At 44.4% G+C, this 20,875-nt stretch overlaps 1 protein-coding gene across 1 annotated transcript in view; it reads right to left on the bottom strand.

Annotated features, from left to right (window-relative positions):
* The window catches only part of SRGAP3 (SLIT-ROBO Rho GTPase activating protein 3), a 238,814-nt gene extending 218,841 nt beyond the window's left edge, over positions 1 to 19,973 (bottom strand). The window contains exon 1 of the mRNA XM_028101776.2: positions 19,836 to 19,973. Coding sequence (XP_027957577.1) covers positions 19,836 to 19,902 — 67 coding nt within the window. The 5' untranslated portion in view covers positions 19,903 to 19,973. The remainder of the gene's footprint in view (positions 1 to 19,835) is intronic.
* Between the last annotated feature and the right edge of the window lie 902 nt (positions 19,974 to 20,875).

Here is a 20,875-nt window from a genome sequence, read left to right as displayed (position 1 = left end):
TTAACTATTAAAAATGTGTCATAGGGGCACCTGGGTGGCTCAGTTGGTTGAGCATCCAACTCTTGATTTGGGCTCAGGTCATGATCTCAGGGTTGTGAGATCAAGCCCACGTCAACCCTGTGCTCAGTGGGGAGTCTGCTGGAGATTCCCTCTCTCTGTGTCCCTCTGCCCCTCCCCCCAGCTGGCTTGCCCAGGCACGCACGCTCTCTCTCTCTCAAATAAATAATCATTTTTTAAGAAAAAAAATGTGTTGTAGTGACTACACCTGAGGTAACTAAGGATACCATCCATCACATCACGGGATCTTTAATGGCCTCCAGCAGCTGAAGGGTCCTTGCCCCTACCTTCCCTACAGCTCCTCTCAAGGTGGGTCGGGGCAAACACTAGTAGCACTTCTCAGGGAAGAATGTCTTGTCCTTGACTCCAATGTCAAACTCATCCTTGAGGAGAAGTGAAGAAGGAGACTCTTAAATAATGACATTAATAAATTGTGAACCTGAAAGATGGTGGCAAGTTGAAGGCATTTTTATATCACAGATATTGAATTATTTGTTATGCTGTCCTTCACTTCTCCTTGTACAACCCCATCTGATGAGCATAATTTGAGATAGAAGATAGAATATCTTGGACTTATCCAGAAATGGCAATCCTGAATGCCTACAGAAACCGGGAAGCTTAGGTAAGTGAAACAGCAGCAGGGAGATAAGAGTGCCTGGGGACCCAAGAGCTCCTGCCCAGGAACCAGCAGGGACTCAAGGATGCACGCCTCATTTAAAAATGGGGGCTGCTACTCAGCTCTGGCTGACTTGTTAGCATGTGGGAATGGGGGCCCAGTACAGCCAGATCAATTTTCACTTTCAAAAACTGAAAAATACAGATTTGTATATGAAGTTGCCCAACTCTGCTGTGCATCTCAACAAAATACATCACTGGCCTGCAGACCACCTCCTGCCTGGTGATCAGTGTTGGTTAGAAAAACTACATTGAATTTTTCAATTTAGTCTTTGGCTGCTTTTACACATCTGGAAAAGGAGAGGGACATCAAAGAGGCATTCTTAAATCCTTGGGGGGTAAACTATCCAGCTCCTGGCTGCATAGCAGGCACACTATGGAGCAGAACTGAGGATGCAGAGTGATGTCACGGATTCTCCATTGATTTCTTCTGCAGGGGAAGAGAGCCACACACTGAGTTAATCAGAGGCTTGGCTGTTAAGCTCTTGGGGACAGTAGAAGAAAGGTCAACAAGGAGGGAATTCTGACCTTCAGGGAGCTCAAGGCCAACTCTATGCACTCCTAAGTCAGGGTCAAGATTAAGGGCATGGAAATCCACCCACCTAAAGGAAAGGTAACATTATGGATTGGCCAGGTTTTAGGAATACCTTCATGGACCAAAATTGCCAGAGGTTATACTTCCAAGGAGTTCAAAGGTCAAGTCTGGGTGGGTCCAGACTTCTGACTCTTCCCCCTTGTGGCAGGTTAGGTCTAAGTAGCATCTCAGAGAGAAGTCAGACCAATTGTCTAGGCTGGTCCCTCAAGGGAAGGGGTCAGAGTTTTGAGCTTCAGCCTGTTTTGGTTACTCTGGAGCAACAGAGTCAAGTTCAAGTATAGGCTTAGAAGGGAGGCCAGAATGCCTAACCCACCTCAGCTAAAGGAGTTCTCCAGGGGAGAACAGCTCAGCACTGGGGTACTGAGTGGCAGCTTCAGGATCGGTGTTCATTGCCCAGTCAGTGGCTTCTATCATATATTCCCTCTGGAGCCTCTTGGGGAGGGGCCAAGAGCTACCTGGCCAAGGGACAGAATGGGATCAGGGCCCAAGGTCTAGTATCCTATCCAAATGCCAATTTGTTCTCACCCCTATTCACATTTCTATCAATTCATAGGAGAAACTCCTCTCAGGGCTCAATAGGCAAAAAAAAAGTTGAGCTTCTCTTGAAGAGTTGGTGGTCTGCTCTTAAAGATACTATTAAACTTCACATTTTTCTATTCTATTCTGTTCTATTAAGATCTCTCCGCTTCCTGGTTCTGTCCACGGCAAGGGGTGCTATTTCTCCTAATGATAACCCACTGTTTATGGAGCATCTACTATGTGTCTGTTCTGGAGTAAATGCTTTATAGAAATGCCCAAGCTGGGTATTACTGTTCCTTGTCTGCAGAAGTCCGGACAGCTGAGCCTCAGAAAGGTTAAACAATTTTGCCCACAACTAATAAGCAGCAGAGCTAGAATCTGAGCCCAATCTACTGAACTCCAGAGCCTGGAGTATGACTCTTAACAGCTGCGAGTATTAATAACAACAGCTAACACTGACTGAGTTCTTACTGAGTGCAAAGCACTGTGCAGAGGGCTTTACATGTTTTATCTCCCTTAATCCTCTAGATTAGTTTTTGAGATAGGATTATTATCTCCACTTTACAGATGAGGAAATTGAGGCTTGGAGAGATGAAAAGACTTGTCCAAAGTCACACAGTTAGAAAGCAGCAGAGCTGGGCTGCAAACCTCAGGCAGTTCGATAGCAATAACCATGTTCCTGATTACTAAGCCTGCTGTCCTTGGTTTGCTACCATTCTCAAAGTGGATGGGCACACTCACATCTTCATCCAAATACTCGATTAAAACACTGAACAGGATAGAGCCTTTTGACAGACCACGGGAGACTTCACCTAGGCTGACAATGGTCCATGCAATCATTTGCACCAGTTTGGACAATTATGAACCCATCAAATGGTGCCCTCAGGCTGAACTGGTATAGGAGAAGAGAGAAGAAATCGCAGATTCGTGACTGTATAGGAAAAGGGTCCAGAGGACCAAAGCTGAGATGGGTCCCCTCTTTCCTAACTGCAGGTCTACCCCAGGGTTCTTTTTCTAGACTTGGCTCCAGTCCTCCCCCTGCCCATTCAGATGATAATTACCCAGGTCTTAGAGGTACTGGAGCCCCCAAGCTGAGCCTCAGATAATCCTTCCAGTTTTGTCAAGCAACTGGAAGTTTTCCCACTTCCAGGGGAAATGAGGGACTTTGTGGTTTACTGGCCAAGTTCTGGGGTAGAGGCCAAAGAAGGCCTTTGTCTGAGTTGCCCAGAGAAGGCTTGTTCCCGGGCTCTGACCAATAATAAAGGAGACTGGTGATCCAGGGGGCATTCCTGTTTCTTGGGAGACTTTTCTTCAGGAGTATCAGGATTTGCCTTTTCACAATCGCCTTTCATTCATCTTGCCCTCCTTGGAACCAGCCATCCTGCATTTGACACTAATGAGGATGGAGGGATGTGGCTCTGTCTCTTTAGAAAACTGGGCAATTAAATTTTCCTTAATGAAGTTCTTTTCTTTCTCCTAGCAATATCGTTTCTGTTGTGGACTTGGGTGAATTGATTTTTTTAATTCTTTTAAATAGAAGTGGAAGGCAGTGTTTCCTGGAAGAGCATCTTAATATTTTCATAAGCCTGAACCTAACTGTGCATGTATTTCGCTAACCTTGATAGCTACTCCAGAACTTGCTTTGCATGCCTCCTGTGTGGCAGGCACTAAGCGCAAGAATTTGGGAATGAATAAAACAAGGTCCCTGCACTCAGTGAGCTCACAGAGAGACAGACACATAAACAACCCCACGGTAATAGCAGCATGTCCAAGGGAGGAGCTAGGCAAAAATAGAAATAATTAACATCTCTGCAGCACTCTAGAGTTTACTTTCTCACACACCACCTCATTTCATCCTCACAGCAACTAGCCTTTAAGGTAGATAACGCCCTCATTTCACAGATGAGGAAGGAAGGATGCAAAATAGAGATGTGCCTTGCTCAAAAGACAGATCAGAGATGGAAAATCAGGTCTTACAACTCTAAACCCCAGATTCAACGGCTCCCAATATGAACCCAATAAATTAAATTGTTGGGCTTGACTACTCCACCCCATCCCCATCTCTTAGAATTTTGACAGAACAGGGAAAAACACCTTCTACTTCCACTGGGGAATCATCCAGTAAAGTAGTATATTTCATTTCAGCCATCACTCTTACAATATATAATGAATACCACAAGAAGTTAAGCATTACTTATATATCTGTTGCAGGTGTCTGTCTGTCTTCTTTTCTTTTCCACTTTCGTTTTACGGTTCAGCTGATATGTGAGCATCCTCCACAGCAGGAAATTTTGTCAATAAATTCCTTACTTATTGTCAACTTTGCGGGCTTTTTAGTTAGAAAAGTAATCATGCTCGTTATTTTAGAAATCAATCAAAATGGAAGAATATAAGGAAAAAAGGTCTCCTTTCCACCATTCCCTGTCACCAGCATCCTGCCCTCATCCCTGACCTACATTCTTTTCCTACTCCCCAAGAGTAAACAGCATTACAAATCAGTAAGAACTATCAGACTCTTATACACACCTAAAACATAAAGACACACACTTTTTATTAAAAAAAAAAAAAACAGGGCTGTATTACACACACATGCACGCATGCACGCACAGGATACACATACACACTGGGGACTTGGGTTTTTTTTTTCTCATTCATGTAATCTACATAATTACTAAATGTTCCTTTGCCTTCAAGAAAAAAGATACAAAGACAGTCAAATTGATGAGTTTATTACAGTTCAGGCCCAGATATTTTTCAAGTTCATAAAACCTGGGGCACCTAAAAAATGTAGGTTCCCAGGCCCCACCCCCCCAGAGATTCTGATTCAATAGGTCTGGGATAAGCCCCTAGAATCTGAGTTTGTTATCAATTCCTCCCTCATGATTCTGATGCAGGTGGCCCAGGAGCCACACTGGGAAAAACGCTGCAGTAGTCAAAGAAAGCATCATGGCCAGGACTTCCTTTCCCAGCTGCCCATGCAGGCAATTGCGCCTGTACTCATGGTTTCTTAGATGCCCCATTTTCCTCTCCTTTCCAACCGGTTGCACTTACTAAGTGCTTCAACTGTAGGTTTAGGTTCACGGTCCAGGGCTCCGAATGCTGGTGACCCTCTTAACTGGTTTAACTAACATTTTCATTTTTCTTGGTTCCTATGTACCAAGAAGCGTGCTGGAAATTCTGATGTGTGTTACTTCAACTAATTCTCTCTCTCTCTCTCTCTCTCTCTCTCACATACACACACACACACACACTCAAGTGAGGTATTATTATCCCCATTTTCCAAATAAGGAAATTGGTGAGATATTATCCCTATTTTTCTTCTCTTTTTTGGATAAGAAAAGACTTATCAAAGGTCATTCAGCTGATAAGCCATAAGGCAAAATTCAGACCCAGGTGCGTGCGATTCCATCCAGAGCCTCATCCCCCGCCTCCTTCCACAGTCCATATTCTCCACTCAACTCCCTCCTGTGACTTTAGCATAACTTGTTCAACCAGGATGGATTTCAGCCGCTTTCAGTTGATCCCTGGCTTTAATTTCCCCTTAATAGCACTTATCCCACAATTGTATTTACCATCTTGAGTATAACTACTGCAAAGTTCCTTTTCTGGAACCATTTTTGTCTTTTATACCAGGAGTTGTATGTTTCTCTTAGAAGTACCACTTCCTGACTCCTTCAATATTTTGATGGCTTCTGACTCTTCTCTAATCAGAAAGGTGGTTCTGTCTAGATCCTAAATAGCTCAGGAAATGATGGTTGGGAGATAAGCTTGGCCAATATGGTTCAGCTTTATAGATCAATATCAGAAATCACCTACGTTTTCAACTACTTACATCTATTTGTTGTAGGTTCCCCCAACAACTCTGTACCACCCCCTCATAACACTCAACATTTTTGTCATTACAAGTTAAAAATCCACCTTCCCCACAGAATTTTAAAGTTTATGAGGGCAGAGAACATAGTAGGAACTCAATAAATATTTGTTAAGCTAAATCAGAGTGAACTGGCCCACCACATTCTCAACATTTCTTCCCCACTATTCCTGATAGCACAACAATTGCATGTTTCTGGCAAAGAGCAGTGGGGCCTCTGCTGTTTTTGGCACAGAGTTTTCATGGTACTATTATGCCAAGTACGAGATCCGGCAAGGCAGAGATAGTCAGGGTGGGGCCTAAGCAGGAGGGTCAGGCCAAGACTAAAGCCCTGTATTAGCTAAGGATCAAGGGACAAGTAAACTCCAAAGACCACAACCAGGCAAAAGATCAGGAGCCCAAATGGCCAGGGTAGGAGGTCAAGGAGTTATCAGTTACCAGGTGTCAGAAGCCAGGAGGTAACTGTTGTTCTGCCTCAGTTTCCTCAAGAAGATATATCTTTGGGAGAGCCAAAATACTGTCTGGAGAGGCCACTGATAAAGTAAAAAGTAACGTAGTAGCCAACCCTTCTTGTAAATGCCCTACCAAGATGACAGCTGGAGAGCAGCCATGTTGCTCAGCCAATTTGCATTCTTTAATACAAACAAAATCAAAGAAGCAACATCCACTCTTTCGTGTCCCTGAAGGTGGCTCAGGTGTTTCATTGGTAAGGGTCCTCTCATGTCATCTCCCTCTGTCTCTCTTTCTCGTGTTGCTTTTAAAGCACCCTAAGCTATGGAAGGTGCCCCTACAGAGCTGTCCCCTCCCACTGTGCTCCAATCTCTGAGTGAGAGCTCTACCTACCTACAGGAATCCAGGCCTTTCTGTCTGACAAAGAGTTGGGAAACATACTAATCTAAAATAAACTATATTCCAAAATACCCCCACCAACCATCAGAAGCAAGAGGAAAGCAGGTTGTCACTGTTGGAAGCAGACCAGCAATCAGGAATCCCAAAAGTACTACGGGTGACCAGAGATGCTGGCAGAGAACAACAGGGAAAGGTGGACCAAAGGAAAGGTACCAGCAGGGAAGGGCAACCCACTGCTGAGGCTAAATTCTTTGTCCTAGACAACACTCTCCTTTTAATACTTCCTGCCAAAGGCAGGAATCGCTGCTTGGGTACCAACAGGAAGTGAGAGGACCGGAAAGGGGGAAATTTTCAGCTGTGAGTGGCTAGGACAGATGTGGAAGGCGGTTCTTGATAAGTCAACTCAGTTCCCCTCAATTTTACACAAATCCAGTGGGACAGAAGTGGCAACAGAAGCCAACCACCACAGTAGGATGGTTTCCAACAAACCAATCCCCTGTTCTAAAGGACCATCAAAACACGTAGAAGGTCATGCTTATAGATTAGTGTTCTTACTTGACAAAGTCTGTGCATTTTTAGGCCACATTCTATCCATTTTAAGCTCTAGGCCTATGACACTCTGCCCATCAGCTTTATTTTTATAACTTTTCATTAAAGATCTATGGTCCCATTTTTTTATCATATATATATATATGAATAAAACAGATTTGTAGATAGAGATATAAAGTCTGAAAGGTAATAATACATGGACTATTTATAGTGGTGGCTCAGGTAGTGGCTTCTAGATTCTTTTTTTTTTCCTTTTTTATATTTTTCTGTATTTTAGAAACTTTTAAAATAACAAGCATGTATTATATCCATAATCAGAAAAACAATGTAATAAAAAAAATAAGAACCTCATCCTCCATCTCCAAGGTCAAAGACTCACGGGATCCAGTGGTTAGAAAGGAACTTCAAGCTCTTTTCCTTTCTAGTCTCATCTCCAACTCCGACTCCATTCCATCTACTCTGGACTTCAGCCATACCAAATTTCTCATCATTTCCCAAGTCCCTAGGCTCTTCCATAACCCCCATGCCTTTGTACATGCTATTCTCCCTTCCTGACATGCCTTTGCCACCAGCTGAGCTTCTATCCATCCTTCAAAACCCTGCTCAAAAGTCCTTTCTTCTGTAAGAACTTCTCCAGCTCTCCCCGGCAAAGCTGTCACTTTCACTCTCAGTTCCCAAAGTGTGTGCGGTTCCAGCACTATCCCAGTATTTATGATACTTATTATAATCAATTAATCTATTTTTGTAACTCTCTTTCCTAGAAAACTATGAGTCCATCAAGACAGGGGTGGGGGCTATATTTTACCCATTTTTGTGTCCCCATATCAGACACACAGTAGGAACACAGTTAACAGAAAATATTGGATTCCCTGCAGTATCCCTGCAAGTGGCCACCTGGTCCCTCTAATGAGTTGGACAGCCCTGCCTAGATACAATTGTGGGTTCTTTGGGTTCTTCATCTTCCTGAATTACCTTTCCTTCAGGGCTTGGGGAAAGCCTAGATCTGCTTCATTATGTTCCTCTGAACTGCAGTTCCCAATACAACCCCATGTACCCTGAAGCAGAACATCTATACGCGCTTGTGCACAAAGTCCATCAAAAGGAAATGTACATTCATTCATTCATTTAACAAATATTTTGATCACCTATTATAGACCAAGGGCTGTTCCAAGTGCTAACAAAACACAAATGGGCAAGGGAAACAAAAGTCTTATTCTTAGACACTTTCAATTCTGGTAAAGAGAAGAAATAAACAAAGAAGGGGAAATATCATATAGCCATAAGTGTTCTGCCGAGAATTCAAGTCAGCTAATCCACTCGTTACTTCACGGCTATTTAAGGTTGGTAGTCATGAAGTGACATGAGAGCTGAAAGCTGAATACCAAGCAGGAGTCAGCCTTGTGACAATCCAGGGGAAAAGGATTCTAGAGAGAGGGAAAAGCTATGTGCAAACGCCTGGGTTACAAGCTTGGATTGTGGAGAGGTAAGGAGGCCAAGGTGGGCAGAACATGGCTTTGTAAGCCTAGCCAGGGGTTTGGATTCAACTTTTTTTTTTTATATTGTATTTGTTGGGGCACCTGGGTGGCTCAGTCAGCTAAGCATCGGTCTTCGGCTCAGGTCATGATCCCAGGGACCCTGTGTTTGGCTCCTCGCTGAGGGGGGAGCCTGCTTCTTCCTCTCCCACTCCCCCTGCTTGTGCTAGCTCTCTCTCTCAGTGTCTCTCTCTCTATGTTAAATAAATAAAATCTTTTTTTAAAAAAGGTTGGGGGAGGGGCAAGGGGAGAGGGAGAGAGAGAATCCCAAGCTGAGCATGAGGCCAATGCAGGGGCCCAACGCCGGGCGGGATCCCAGGACCCTGAGATCATGACCCAAATGGAAATCAAGAGTCAAGACACTTAACCGACTGAGCCACCGAGGCGCCCCTCGATTTGACTCTTATGCAATGAGATGCTACTGGACGGTTTGGACCCAGGGAGTAACATGGTTAGATTTAAATTGTGTAATGATTCCTGCTGGCTGCTATGCAAAGAACAGGCCATGAGAATACGAGAAGAATCAGGGAGACCAGTTAGGTCAGTGGCTTTCAACTAGGGCCTCTTTTGCCCCCTCAGGGAACATTTGGCAATGTCTGGAGACACTTTTGGTTGTCACAGCTCGGGGAGGGAGAGGGGTGCTACAGGAGTCTAGCGGGTAGAGGCCAGGGCTCTAACAACCCACCAAAAACTGATCCAACTCCAAATGTCAGTAGAGCGGAGGTTGAGAAACCCTGAGTTAGAAGGATGTTGCCATGGCCCCAGCAAGAGGTGACAGTGGTCTGGGTCAGGATGGTACAAGTGGAATTCACTACAATTAATATCTTGAAATATTGAAGGTTTTTCATCCATATTTCCTTAAGAGCTTCTGGACTAGATTCAGGCAAGGAGGGCTTTCTATGTTTGTTGCCTCTGGGGTAATACAGAGAAAGAGTCAATTCTTGGCTTTTGACTTTCAAAAGCCTAGCCCTCAGGGAGAACAGAAAGAATGTGGATTATGTACAGCAGCTTTGAGGGAATTTCTGATGACAAAGAGCCAGGATACCACCCCTAATCTACACATGGATAAAGATTTCCAGGAGTCAGTAAAGTGTATGTAGATTTTATGGATCTATAGGAAAACAGCCTGTACCCTGCCTCACCCCAAACAAGCCCAGGGAAAGAGGGTGACAAGGGAACCCCCATATAGATTTCTAGAACCTGAGAACACAGAGAGGAGCTGGGCTGCTTCCCCAGCCAGAGAGCTCTAGGGAGGCACTGGAGAAGCAAGGGCAGGGCATGGCAAGACAGGCCTGAGACAAATGTCCAGAGTTCTTCACAAGCCAGCATGGTACGTGAGCACCAGGATGATTCCTGGTGCTTGCAAACAGCATGGAAGGACTGAAGAGAGGGACACAGGAAGGAGTCTCGAGATTGGGAACAAAGAAGGATGGATCACTGGCATGGACAGACCACCGAAGGCCCGAAGAGAAGGAGGCTATTTCATTTGCCAAAATAGATTGTTGATAAAGCACAACAGATGTCCCTTGGCACTACCTTCGTCTCCTGGACCTTGGGGCACAGCATGGAAGGAAACAGGAGAGACCCCAAATTGACTTATATTTATTTCTGCCACCCCCAGCAGAAGAGAGATGAGAAATGGAAACCAAGCTACAGAAACATAAAGAAAAACACATTTCTCATACACCTGGATTTGTGGCTGATCTCTGTTCACTCTGAGGTGCACGGGCTGTGGGCTTCCATGCGTTCCTCAGCACCACTGTCACCTGGCAGCGACTGTACAATCCCAGGGGCAGTGCTGGGGTCCACTCAAGGCACCTTGAACGCAGCCTGCAGTTGAGGGCATCCCCTACTGTCACACATAGACGGGCACACGCCACGCATATTGATCAGGGGCAAGCTGTCGCCAAATTACCATTTAAATCAATGGTTGAGTGCTCTGTAATTGGAGATGTCAAAACCCACATTTTCTAAGTGACCTCAAAACACCACATCAATATCACTTAGCCGGGCTGGATACGCATTTGTTTTACCTCTTCTCCTCTTCAAACTGCCCTCTGAGAAAAGTATAAAAATTAGGGAACTGGGCAAAAGGCAAAAAAGAGAAAGAATCGGATAATCCACAAATTGTGTAGTCTGATACTTTCCAAAATGTAATCTCGGGAATACAGTCAGGAATAGTTTGTTGTTGTTGTTTAATATTTTATTTATTTACCTGAGAGAAAGAGCATGGGGTGGGGAGCGCAGGGGGAGAGGGAAAAGCAGACTCCCCACTGAGTAGGGAGCCCAGACACAGGGCTCCAATCCCTGAGCCAAAGGCAGACACTTAACTGACTGAGCCACCCAAGCGCCCCTCAGGAATAGAGTCGTGTGAGATATTCCATGAAAAATGTTTACGAGATTGAACAAGTTTGAGAAAAGTCCATGGCCCCTTTTTGGCACTTCATACTTAACACATTTAAGGTTCCCAGAAGTCCTGTGGGAAACAAACCTATTTAACTCAGTTTATGTTAGAACTTCCAAGACTCATTTGACCACAGAACTGTTTTTTCCAGCTAAAGCCTCTTTACATCCAGTTTCATGGAATACACCTCAGGGAACACTACTCCAAACATAAATTGGCCTAATGATTAAACAAATGAAGAGAAAAGAGCCAAAATCCCACTCCTGGCCAGCCAAGATATTTTATAAACACCAACAAGCCATCAGGAATGAATCATTTACAAGTGAAATCAAGCCCAGGACACCACTTGCTGGGTCCTGTATTAGGCCAGAGGTTCTGAAACTCAGCATCTTGAAGAAGTCAACCCCCATCCCTTCCCGGAAAGGACCCAATTTCTGACCCAGCCTAACCTCCCCGCCCTCCCATCCTTACCCTATTACATCCTTGCCTCGTCCTGTTCTCCAAGGTACCACTCAGCTCCTCCTCCCAGGCAATCACCACCACCTGGGCTTGCACCACTCACCAGAGGCATTCAACTCCATACATTTATGGATCACCAACTAGAGGCCAGGCACGAGCCTACAGCAATGGGCCTAGCAGAGAGAGCTTTCCCCCTCCTGCAACTATGGTCTATAAGTGTCTGCAAGCCAGAACCCTTCTCTGAACATCAGTTTCCACATCTAGGCGGGGAGAAGTGGGAGAACTGGACTAGAAGACCACTCAGGTTTCTGGTTCTATATTTCCAGGTTGACAGAGGCAGATATGGCAGCCTCAGTCAAGTCTACAGGAGTATCTCCTGTGGGCACTTTGCCAAAGGTGACTCCATGGGGGGGGGCAGGGTGAAGGTATCTGACACAGCTAGGTGGCATCCAGTGAGCACTAGGAAAAGTCAGATTAGAAGGGGAGCTGAAGTTTTAGGAAGAGTAGGAAGTCAAAGATTAAGACCCATCCCAGACTGGCCCTCCAATAAAGGAACCCCTAGGTTTCAGAGCCACATTGCCTTGGCATGCTTCTTGCCTCCCTTTACAACTAGAAGTCAGGAAGGCTCCGTTTAAACTCTAGCTCTGCCCCTGTTTGCCATGCGATCTGATGTAACTTTATTTCTCTGAACCTTAGAGCTTTTAACCTATAAAATGAGAATAATAATGACTACCTCAGAGAATTACTGAGAACACAAAATGAGATACTGCTATATATGACTGAAACCTAGAGCTAAATAAAAATTAATGATCTCCCACCGCTAAATAAAGTTATATAACCTGAAGCATAGCTTGTAACCATCACTGATGAATGAGTGAGTAAGTGAAGGAATGAATGAATAAGAGAGGTTTCTAGAAAGGAAAGGTTGTCTCTAAAAAACTCCGGTGGTGAAAACTCCAAAAACAGCCAATACAGACCCCAAACTGGAAAGAGCCTGGAATGCACACTCCACCATGATCATGGCAAATATCACCTCATCAAACATCACCTTGGCTTTTGACACATCAGCCTTCACCAAATCTCCACTATCAGGGACAAACAAGGAACTTCAGCAAACTATGGAGAATATTTCCTTTCTCAGTAAAACCCCTACTTTCAATGGAACAGAAAATATGGGTGCTGTCATAGGTTGAGTGTGTCTCCCCCTCCAGATTCATACGTTGAAGACCTAACCCCCAGTGTGATCGTATTTGGAGGTGGATGAGGCTTTGGGGAGATAATTAGGTTATCTAATTTAGTTTTAGTTGAAGGTCATGAGGGTGGGGCCCTCATAATGGGATTGGTGCCCTTATATGAAGAAGAAGAAGATAGCTCTCTGTCTCTCTCCACACACTGAGCAAAGGCCATGTGAGCATACAGAGAAAGGACAGCCATCTACAACACCAGGAACCAAATGTGTTAGTACCTTGATCTTGGACTTCCAGCCTCCGGAACTGTGAGAAATAAATGTCTATTGTTTAAACCACCCCGTTCATGGTATTTTGTTATGGCAGACGAAGACACATGTCAAAGAGAATAACTATGTTAGCTAAAAGTTGTAAGAGTAAAACTTTTTATTAGTAACTTACCAGCCACTCTCTCAACCTACCTTGTGCCAACCACATTGGGGAAACAAAATGACCATGAGCATTTCTGGCCTCAAGAGTTCATGGCCAAAGGACTAATCACAAGATTGTAATAAAGGATAATAAGGCTCAGAATGTGGGGGGGCAGATGTGAGGCAAGCACTGATTCTGCCTAGGAGAGTTATTAGGAAGACATCACGGGGGAAGGTATCATTTGGGCAGGCACTGAAGGATGGTCAGGAGTTGGCCAGACAAAGAAAGTGTGAGAAGAGGGGGACATTTTAAACGGAACAAAGGCACAAATGTGGAAAGATCTGGAGGTGGGAAGGGGCATGGAGGACTCAGAGACAAGGACTGGTTTCATGTGGTTGTGAAAGCACAGGCTTATTATAGAGAAAACAACGGAAGATAAAACAGGAAAACTGGCTGAGGCTCCATCACCAAGACCTTTTATGGACTTCAGCTGGTAGGCCAGAAGTTGCAAAGTGGTGGGCTATGGGCTGAAGATGTCCTACTGATGGGTTTGTTCAGGCAGCACAGTGTTTCTTAAAAATCTGAGCTATTTAAAAATCAGAAGCTTTTCATCATGGCCTTGGATTTGGCAAAAGAGTCCTAGATATGACATAAAAGCATGAGAATAAATAGATAATCTAAACTTCATAAAAATTAAATACTTTTGTACTTCAAAGGGCACCATCAAAAAAGGGAAAGTACAACCCACAGAATGGGGGAAAGTACTTGCAAATAAAAATCTGCTAAGGGACTTGTAACCAGAATAAACAACTCTTAGAGTGCAAAAAAAGGAACCCTTGTGCATTGTTGTTGGGAATGTAAATTGATGCAGCCCCTGTGGAACACAGTATGTTGGTTCCTCAAAAAATTAAAATAGAAATACCCTATGATCCAGTAATTCCACTGCTGGGTGTTTACCCAAACAAAACAAAAATACAAATCTGAAAAGATACATGCACTCCTATGTTTACTGCAGCAGTATTTACAATAGCTAAGATATGGAAGCAACCTAAGTGTCCATGGATGGATAGATGAATGGAGAAAGATGTGGCATATATATATATATATATATATATATATAATGGAATATTACTCAACCATCAAAAAGAATGAGGTCTTGCCATTTGTAACAACATGGATAGACTTAGAGGGTATTATGCCAAGTGAAGTAAGTCAGACAGAGAAAAACAAATACCATGTGACCTAACATATGTGTGGAATCTAAAAAACAAAACAAATGAATAAACAAAAAGCAGAAACAGACCCATAAGTACAGAGAACAAACTGATGGTTGTCAGAGGGAGGGAGTGGGGGAATGGGTAAAATGGGTGAAGGGAAGTGGGAGGTACAGGCTCCCAGTTATGGAATGAATAAGTCACGGTGATGAAAGGCACAGCCTAGGGAATATAGTCAGTGGTATTGTAATAGTGTTGTATGGTGACAGGTGGGAGCCACACTTGTGAGCTTAGCATAGCCTAACATACAGAGTTGTGGGATCACTACGTTGTACACCTGAAACTAATGTAACATTGTATGTCAACTATCCTCCAATTTGTTTTTTTTAAGATTTTATTTATTTATTGAGAGAGAGAGAGCACACACAGGAGCAGGGAGAGGGGGAGAGAGAATCTGAAGCAGACTCCACGCTGAGCACAAAGCCCCACGCAGGGCTTGATCTCACGACCCTGAGATCATGACCTGAGCCGAAATCAAGCATCAGAAGCTTAACTGACTGGGCCACCCAGGTGCCCCTATCCTTTAATTTAAAAAAGAACTCTTACAGCTCAAAAATAAAAAAGACAACCCAATGTTTTAATGTCTTTAATTTAAAATTTTTAAAAATTTAGAAATTAAAAATAAAAATCAGGACATTTTGTTTTAAAATAAAGATGCCCTTGAAACACTGAAAGAACTGACCACTCTGGGCTCATACCCTGCCTGGCAGTGAAGACTGGAGCCAAGCAGCAGCTGACTCCTCTAGGTGAGCTCACTAATCAGCCACAGTCCCTACTTACTCCCCGGTGTCTCCCCAACCCAGCGTCCTTTCCTCCTTGGAGCCTGTTGAGAGTAGTGAGGGTTCCTAAGGAGCTCGTCCACTCATGCAATGGCATAATCTCTTTCAAACTAAACTCATTCTGGTGTTCAGCTAGAAGTTTTTGTGTTCTGAGTTTTTTAAATTTCCTTCACTGATTTTATCACCATATTTCAAGAAAAATCTTAGAAAACCAAGAATATATCATATACTCTGCATCTCTCACAACCCCCAGCACAACACTAAGAACAAAGTAGATAATCAATGTTTATTGAATGCATATATAAATGAATGAGTAAAGAAATACTTCTTCTCTGTGATCGTCTTCAAAAATCTGCTCTTCTTCCCCCAAATTCTAGACTTTTGCTCTTAAGAAGATGGCCTAAAATGACTACGGATGCATAATAAAAAAACAAAACACTAAAGTCAATCACTGTGTTTCTATTTCAATTTTCTATTAGGATGAAATGGAAATGGGAACTCTGAATAAAAGCAGAATAGATCATCATGTCTGACAGCAATATGAATTAGAGCCAGGATACTAGGAACTCTGGCAAATAAGATTACCAAACACTATCAGTGATCTTTGAGGGAATTGTGAAAAACAGGATAGATGCCAAAACTCTGGAGATGGGCAAATGTTATTCTGATTTTCAAAAGGGGAAAGAAGTTATAGCTTGCCATTTCCAGGCTAGAGAAATGTGATGTCACTCTCAAGGAAAGTTCTTGAACAGATTCATAAAGGGACACCTGTAAGCACCTCAGACAGCAAGCAGAGTCCATCTGGAGCCAGCACAGGGTCACCAAAAACAAGTCCTATTAAATTCATTTCATTTTCTTTTCTCTGACAAAACTCCTAGCCTAGTGGATTGGAAAAATACAGCAGATATAAAAGATATGGTACAATGAGGAGGCGGGCAGTGAAAGGGCTAATTCAACCTTTGGGCTATATTAGTAGAAGCATTACATGTAGCATAAAGGAGGTGATAGCTGTTTTCTTTCTCTGACCACATCCAGAGACCTTCATCTAGAACTTGCTACCACTCTTGAAGAAGGTTTTTGATAGTATGATCTTTTGAAGGTCCATTTGGCAAAACATCTTTCTTTTTAAGATCTTATTTTTAAGTAATCTTCACACCCAGTGTGGGGCTTGAACTCATAACCCCAAGATCAAGAGTCACAAAACTTTTTTAAACTTTTTTAAGTAATCTCTACACTGAACTTGGGACTCGAACTCATGACTCCCAAGATCAAGAGTCGCATGCTCTACCAATGGAGTCAGCCAGGTGTACCTTGGAAAAACATCTTTAATAGCATAAAGCTTTCATCTAGATTTCTGGTATCTCTTGAGAAACTGAAAGATCTAGTCAGGCCTACATTCCTAAATGGCAACAACAGGCTGAACCCAAGTAGTGACTTTCCATTTGGACAGGACACATGCTCTCAAGCCTACCATAATCATCACCACCCTTTCTTCTATTGCCCTCAATGAAGTGGTGACCAACTACCACAAATCATCTTATTCGGCCAGCTTCACTCATTTTTTCTATCTGCCAAGCACCCAAAGGCACTAGAGTCCCAGTATACAGTAAATCCAAAGGAGAGAGAAGATGATTAAGCAGCAGATAAGCACCTTACATGAGCAAATGAGGATAATCATAGTCCAGGGGCTATGATCAGAGTCTCCAAACATCCAACGGGCAGTCATGGGGAAGAAGCAGCATCTGTCTTGTTCTATGAAGTCCCAAGGGGAAGATAATATAAAAGCAATAGGTGGACATAAACAACACAACGGCCAGAGCTATCCATAGGTAGAATATGTAGACTTGGGAAGTGATGAGTTCCACATCACTGGAAATGTAAAAGCACATGGTATACTACTATGTTGCAAATATATAATCAAAGGGATTCAAGTATTTGATGAGGCAAGAGAAGGCATGGATCTGAAATTTTTTACAACAGGAAAAAAGAAGCAGTTTTAAAATTTTTCCTTAGGTCAATAAATTCTTCAAAAAGAGATAAAAGAGAGTAAGTCAACAAAGAACTCAGTGTCATTTTTAAAAAACCACAAACTCTCCTCACTCGACTCACAGAGGACAAAATCTACCTAAGTGAAGTGTTTGCACCAAATTGGCCATATGATACCCTGGGAGAAAGGAAATTGGCATCAGGCGTTGTTTTTGGTGATTGGTCAAACATTCTTCAGAGGCAAGCAACAAAGGCAAGGGATAAAAGTAGGAGGGTAAACAATGGAACACGATCAAGAGGCAGCCAGTCCCCACCACAAAACCGCCATCTGCTACTAACATCAATCCTTCAGGGGGCAGCTTCAGGCAAACAATGTATTGGGAAAGATGACCGGCTGCCTTCACATTTCCAGCCTTGTGACCTTGGGCAAGTCATTCCTCAGTTTCCTCATCTCCAAAACTGAGCTCATACGAACCCTTTCTGTACATTGTATAGGCCACGAGTAGTGATGTTTGGGAGTGAGCCAGAGAAACTGTAGAGCCCTGTATGGACATCAGTAATTATGATGATGATTAACAGAATTTTGAGAGAAAAGATTCCAGACGGTTTCAGGCACAGCAACAACCTGACCTAAGCCGCGTGGGTGTCAATTCCAAAGGAATAAAATTGAATTCCTTCAACCAGAATGTAGGTTAGACCAGACCTTTAGAGTCTGGGAGAGACAAGATCATCTGGACAAATTTCCTGCTGAAATGCGTTACCTTGGGCTTGCTGAGTAGTTGTTAAAATAAAGGTGAAAGGTAAAAAGTAAAAGAATCAGCCGGAGCAATAAATGCTTAATTGATCCTCAAGCAAAGTTCACGGTCCCAGTGGCAGCAATCCAAAAATGAGACAAGCATGCTCCCTACCACGACAATGCTAATAAAAACCCCAAACTGTCCAAAACTCAACATCCCCTTCTCTACTGTGCCATTTTTCTTGGGAACTGCAGTTAAAAAGAACAATAATAATCAGCTACATTCGTCTTATAAAACATAAACTCCCTGAAAAGTGTGTATGCAAAGACCAAACCTAGGCTTTTGTATTGGAGCAGTCGGGTGAATTCAAATCTCTGACCAATAAAGGACTTGCTTCTAAGTCCTCAGCAAGGCTGAAACATCGTAAGTCACTGTTTTCCACACTGAACTGAAAACTGGAGAAGGGTTTTCTGCTTATTGCTGCCCTGGGGTCGACCCAGAGGTGATTAGCATGCCGGGTCTGACCAGAACTAAAAGGCACAAGACGGTTGGCGAGACTGGGGGAAAAAAAAAAAAAACAAAGCCCTCCCCTGATGGCTGTTCCCCTCCCAGAGGTTCCCAAGCATCTGAAGCATGGGCAGCAGCTGTGGATGCCGGCCTCCCGGTGCTCCTGGGGAGGCAACCCGACTTCCTGGGTCACCAAGTCTGGAGCTGCGGCAGCACCTAAAAGCAGGTGTGGCAGCCTCACGTCACCTGGGCCCCAAATAACCAACTTGCTCTAATAGTCCACCCAGAACCTCAAGGGCAGGCCTTGGTATCCCCTGAAGATGTATTTTGCCTTCAGTCTTTCCATGGAAGACCACAACACAGCCTGTGTCGCAGCAAGGAGATCCAGGACCAGAAAGAAACCAGACACTAAGAGGGGCAGGCCCAGGCTTCCCTCAGGGTACATCCTCAGAGAAAGGGTGAGCATGGTGCTTTTAGGTTTTCCTCACCAAAGCTGAGCCTAAAACTCACGAAGGTGGGAGAACCCCAGTCTGGCGTGAATGCGGATCCCGCCTGCATTTGTCTATGCCATTGTGTCCGGTGTCCTATTTCCCCTTGCTAGGGAGGATTTAGGGAGCAGCTTCAGAGAGGAGTGTGCCCCCCGTGCAGCAAAGCTGGACCAAGCAGCCAGAGGTCATCTCACCCTGCTGGCAGGCGTCCTCGGGCACTACGGCAGCCAGGCAGCTCCAACCAGCCGAAACGGCACACTGAGCTGTTGGCTTTGAATGAAGGCTGATGCCCCTACATGCTAGCAAGCAGCCGGATGGTGATTGGGGCTGCACACTGTGAGAGAATACATTTTCTGCACCGAGCTCCCTCTTTATGCTTAAATGCCTGCATTAGTTTGGATCAATATGCCCTATAACAGTTCATCCATGGCAACCCAGGCCAGCAGAGAGACACTGACAAAGAATGGCAGCCCAGGGATGCTGCTTCCCTGTGCATATGCATGTGAATCCCAGCCCAGAGAAAGGGGAAAGGGAAAGCAACAACAAAAACCAAAAAGAGGCAAGAAAAAGAAAAGCAGATTGTAAAAAATCATATGAAGGGGCTTTCGGCATGGGATGGGGGAGGAGGTGGTGACTGTCAAAATGGCCTTAGAGTGACATGTCACCACCAAGATGATGGAGTATCCGAGACACTCCTAAAGCCGGGCGTCAGATCCTCCCCACACACCTGCAATGCAGTGATTGCTGCCCATTCTATAATCCATACTCCCAGCGCCGGCGCTCTCTGCAGTTGAAACCAGTCTGGACTTGTGCGGCTGCCACTGTTCCCACTCACAATAAGATTATTGATGCATAACAACATTTCGTGATGGCAGGGAGGAAAAGGGTAAAAGAAAGCCAAAGCAAGAGAAAAAGGAAAGGGGAGGGGAAGCATGACTCCCCAGCCCGCATCTCACCTTTTATTTGGGCTTCATATTCGGCAATGATCTCTTTGTCTTTCTTGAACTTAGTTTGAGATGACATCTTCCAACGTGGCCAAAGGCACTGACAAGCTGTTTGATTTATTTCTCTTTTTCTTCCCAAGTCCTCTCTCAAGCCCTGGTAATCACACGGCTCTAGTCGATTTCACAGGTTTAGGGACTAATCTCTTTTACTCGGCTGCAGAGCCGGGGCGGGGGGGAAAAATCCCTCTCGATCCGGGAGGAAAATTCTCTTTACTCGCCGAAAAAAATGTCTCTAGTAGCTTGGTCTGGTCAGCTCTTCTTGCAAAAGAAGAACTACAACCCTAGGAGCACAGTAACCTGCCCCAGATTTTCAAGATTTTTCTTCCACAGAAATAATAACCGAGAGGGATCATACACACATGCACGCAAACACACTCACGCGTGCACTCACACACTCATCCGGACACACACACACATACACACACGTTCACTCACTCACACCGGCTCACCCACCCACCCACACACACACACACACACACACACACACACACACACATTCACGAGAGGCACGGTGCCTCCTTGGTCGGGAAGTCAGTCCCCAGCTGGCTTTCAAAAGCTCTGCTAAGGAGATGGTCAGGTTGCCAAAGGGCCGGTCATCTCGCATCCTCCCTCCCTTCGGAGCCTCTGGTCTGATGTACAGTGAGGATCAAAGCCAGGAGAGCGAGATGGAAGTTCTCCTGCTGCAAGCCTTAAGCTTCGGGTGAACCAGGGCTGGACTGCTCGCCCTGCAGGGCTGGCTGAGCGCTCCCCCACCCACCTCGTCACCAAGCTCCACCTCCCGGATTTTATAACAACTGACACATTGTAGCCTACAGGAGAGCAGAACTCACTGCAAGCAAAAAGGGGAAGAAATGCTCACAAAAGGGAAGGCAGCAGGAAAAAGAATCGGGTGGGAAAGGCCTGAGAGGCCCCTGCAAATTCCATTAGCAGTCGGGTTAGGAATTTTTCTTCCAAAAACTCCAAAAGGTTCACCTTTTCTTTGCACCTTGCAA

Source organism: Eumetopias jubatus, unplaced genomic scaffold (assembly GCF_037043125.1).
Source record: "Eumetopias jubatus isolate StellerSeaLion01/CBP00866 unplaced genomic scaffold, mEumJub1_p1.0 scaffold_1, whole genome shotgun sequence".
Taxonomy (NCBI): domain Eukaryota; kingdom Metazoa; phylum Chordata; class Mammalia; order Carnivora; family Otariidae; genus Eumetopias; species Eumetopias jubatus.
Note: the sequence above shows the minus strand (reverse complement) of the source record. Positions and strands in the feature narration are given on the sequence as shown.